Source organism: Limulus polyphemus, unplaced genomic scaffold (assembly GCF_000517525.1).
Source record: "Limulus polyphemus unplaced genomic scaffold, Limulus_polyphemus-2.1.2 Scaffold4822, whole genome shotgun sequence".
NCBI lineage: Eukaryota > Metazoa > Arthropoda > Merostomata > Xiphosura > Limulidae > Limulus > Limulus polyphemus.
This window is the reverse complement of record NW_013670432.1, coordinates 9,739-12,764: the sequence shown is the minus strand read 5'-3', so window position 1 is coordinate 12,764 and position 3,026 is coordinate 9,739. Positions and strand designations below refer to the sequence as shown.

General features: G+C 33.1%; 1 protein-coding gene across 3 annotated transcripts in view; it reads left to right on the top strand.

Annotated features, from left to right (window-relative positions):
* Positions 1 to 3,026, top strand: part of LOC111088943 — a 57,915-nt gene that overhangs the window by 45,645 nt on the left and 9,244 nt on the right. For all 3 annotated transcript variants that reach the window (XM_022400340.1, XM_022400338.1, XM_022400339.1), the window contains exon 2: positions 1,292 to 1,744. In XM_022400340.1, coding sequence (XP_022256048.1) covers positions 1,462 to 1,744 — 283 coding nt within the window. In that variant the 5' untranslated portion in view covers positions 1,292 to 1,461. The remainder of the gene's footprint in view (positions 1 to 1,291; positions 1,745 to 3,026) is intronic.

The following is a 3,026-nucleotide window of genomic DNA, read 5'->3' as shown; positions in this document are numbered from 1 at the left end:
CCTTAGGAGTAATTGCAAGACAATGCTAAGAATTTATAACTTTTTAGTAGATCATGTGACCTGTATGCTAATTTACATAAATTCACGCTGAACCATTCAAAGGAGATCAGTCCAAAACCTTGCAGAAATATTCGCCATACTTTCATCTTTATTTAATACTACATGATCTTTTTTTATGTTTTATTATTTCTAAGGATTCACGAATATTATTAGCTCTTATACTTTTTGGTTTAGCTAATATTACAGTTTTTTTCCCATAATATTGTGTGTTGTATTTCCTGTACATGTTCTGCTATGGATGAATTTTCAGTTTTTTATTTCTTACATATCCCCTATGCTCATATAAACGGTATTTTAAATTACAGAGCTTTGAAAATATGTACTAACCAAAATGATTTAAAAAACGAATTGTTATTAATTAAATATATAGCAGTCGAAAGAGGTTTTAACCCAAATATTATAGATAGATCAGTTAAGAAATTCACTAATGCTAGAATAATTTATCAAATTAGTACTTTAAAACCTAGTTATGAAAAAATTTGAAAGGAAGGCTTAATTTTACCATATGTTCCAGGTTTAACTACTAGTTTATTTGAAGTGTTTAAAAAACAACAGATATTCTACCCTATATTTAAACCGATAAATAAGATGAATCAAATGTTAGGTACTACGAAAGACGAAATACAGTTAACTGAAAAAACTGGAATATGTAAAATAGAATGTGAATGTGTAAGTATTTACATTGGTCAAACAAAACGTAATTTAAAATACCGTTTATATGAGCATAAAGGATATGTAAGAAATAAAAAAACTGAAAATTTATCCATAGCAGAACATGTACAGGAAACACAACACACAACAATATTATGGGAAAAAACTGTAATATTAGCTCAACCTAAAAGTGTAAGAGCTAATAATATTCGTGAATCCTTAGAAATAATAAAATATAAAAAAGATCATGTAGTATTAAATAGAGATGAAAGTATGGCGAATATTTCTGCAAGAATGTGGATTGATCTCCTTTGAATTGTTTAGCGTGAATTTATGTAAAATAACATATAGGTCCCATGATCTACTAAAAAGTTATTTATTTATCTAAATTTCCTTATAAGTGGTGATGGGCAGATCACAGATAGCTCATTGTGTAGCTTTGTGCTTAATTACAAACAATCCTTATAAGTGAACATACTATTACAAATGGTTAGTTGGTGGTAACAATAGATTAGTCAGTAAAGTAGATTTTGGAATGTTATTTCATAAGTGTGATCAAAATGACATTTTCCTATTTTAGTTGGATCGGAGATAAAGGTATTGGACATTGGTGAACGTCAGATCACAGAAAATAGCAGTAATCCCAGTCCCAGTTCCGATAAAAGAAGTCTGGCTTTTGCTACAAATATAACCGACTCATTTTCTTTCTTCGAAACTGTCACGGAAACATACATTAGCTCAACGACGCACATGGAGACATCAGAAGATAAGAAAATGTCTACCGGAGGAGAGTTTGTATCTTCAGTGGTAGATGGCGTTGTTTCACTACTTTACGTAACTGTTTCAGACGTGGAAAATAACTTAGAAAGCAACACCACCAACCTCCGTGTCTACTCTACAATCAGTCTTCCCCCAGTAACTTCAAATTCATCAAAACAGAACAGTACAAGAAATATGTCATCTTTAGATTATGAATATTACACAATACAAGAAAACCATAAAACTCCGCCTTCAGTAGAAATGGAAATTCCTGGTAAGAAGGAAACAAAGATAAGATTTTATACATATTTCCTTGAAAAAATCTATTGATAATAATAAATAAAGTTACTGACTTTAATTTACTTTATTTTTTTAATAAGATACTTCTGATTTCGAACATCTTTGATTAATTTGAATTTTGTATTTATGGCGAAACTATTAGAGTTATCAGTCACAGTCAATAATTTGTAACTATTGACCAGAGGGAAGGCAGCCATCAGGTAACCCTTACCATCACCATCTACGTTAAGTTGTTGATTGTCAAGTCTCATAACACACCCAAAGCAGGGAATATTTTGTGGTATCATGGATTCGAACTCAGCTCACCAGCTTCGAAACCTAGTGCTCTATCACAGTACCATTCCAAGCCCCTTTGGTAGATAAAATATTAAATGAACAGATTCCCACTTAAAGTAAGTAAATCAATGTGTTGTCGGGATAGTATGGCTAATTCCTCTATTAGAGTTGCTTCCAGTTCATCAACACTAAATGGAGGCGCCAAGCGTCTTCCTATACCCTCCTGTAGGTGGTCAATCACATTCAAGCAGGGTGAATGTGTTGGAAAGTCCCTTTCCTCGATACCGTCTTCTTCCAAGCAGTTCTGATCACTTGTACCTGTATATGGCAACACTGTGCATCCCTATAACGCATGGCATTCATAGTGCCGTGTTCTATCACATAAAGGTCATTATGGCCGCTAATACTGTCCGTGCCCAAACCAACATGCCATTCCTGCGACATCATTGTGTTCCTTCCAAGAAACCGGGAATGGTTCTGATCCTAGAAACTCAAAATGTGTACACATTTCATACCAGTTTGCATATAAAGTATTATTCATCTGTGAGCAAAACAATCGCCCTCATGTCATTTGACCCATCTACACATTCCTGACACTCCTGAAAATGGGCTGTTTTGTGGCAATAAGATAGAAAAACTAAGTTACTGTCATCTATCTGTCATAAAAGCCAACTCTTATTCATAACAGTGAATATGTTTTATAACAATATAATTAAAAATTGCTAATTTAAAAAGGGGAATTGGAATCGTCAAAAAAGTACAGAAACAAGTTGAATACAAAATGCAAAGATTATATGTTCAAAGCCTACAACTAGAGACTCTAAAAAAGTAAACAAACTAGGCTGGAATAGTGTCTCACTTTTTTTCTCAAGCTACAAATGCCTGTTTTGACTCCACTAAAATGTATAAGTACTTTTCATGATAGCTAGCATATTGTTGCGTCAGCGAGGTCACGTGACTAGTATCACGCCATTTCTTTC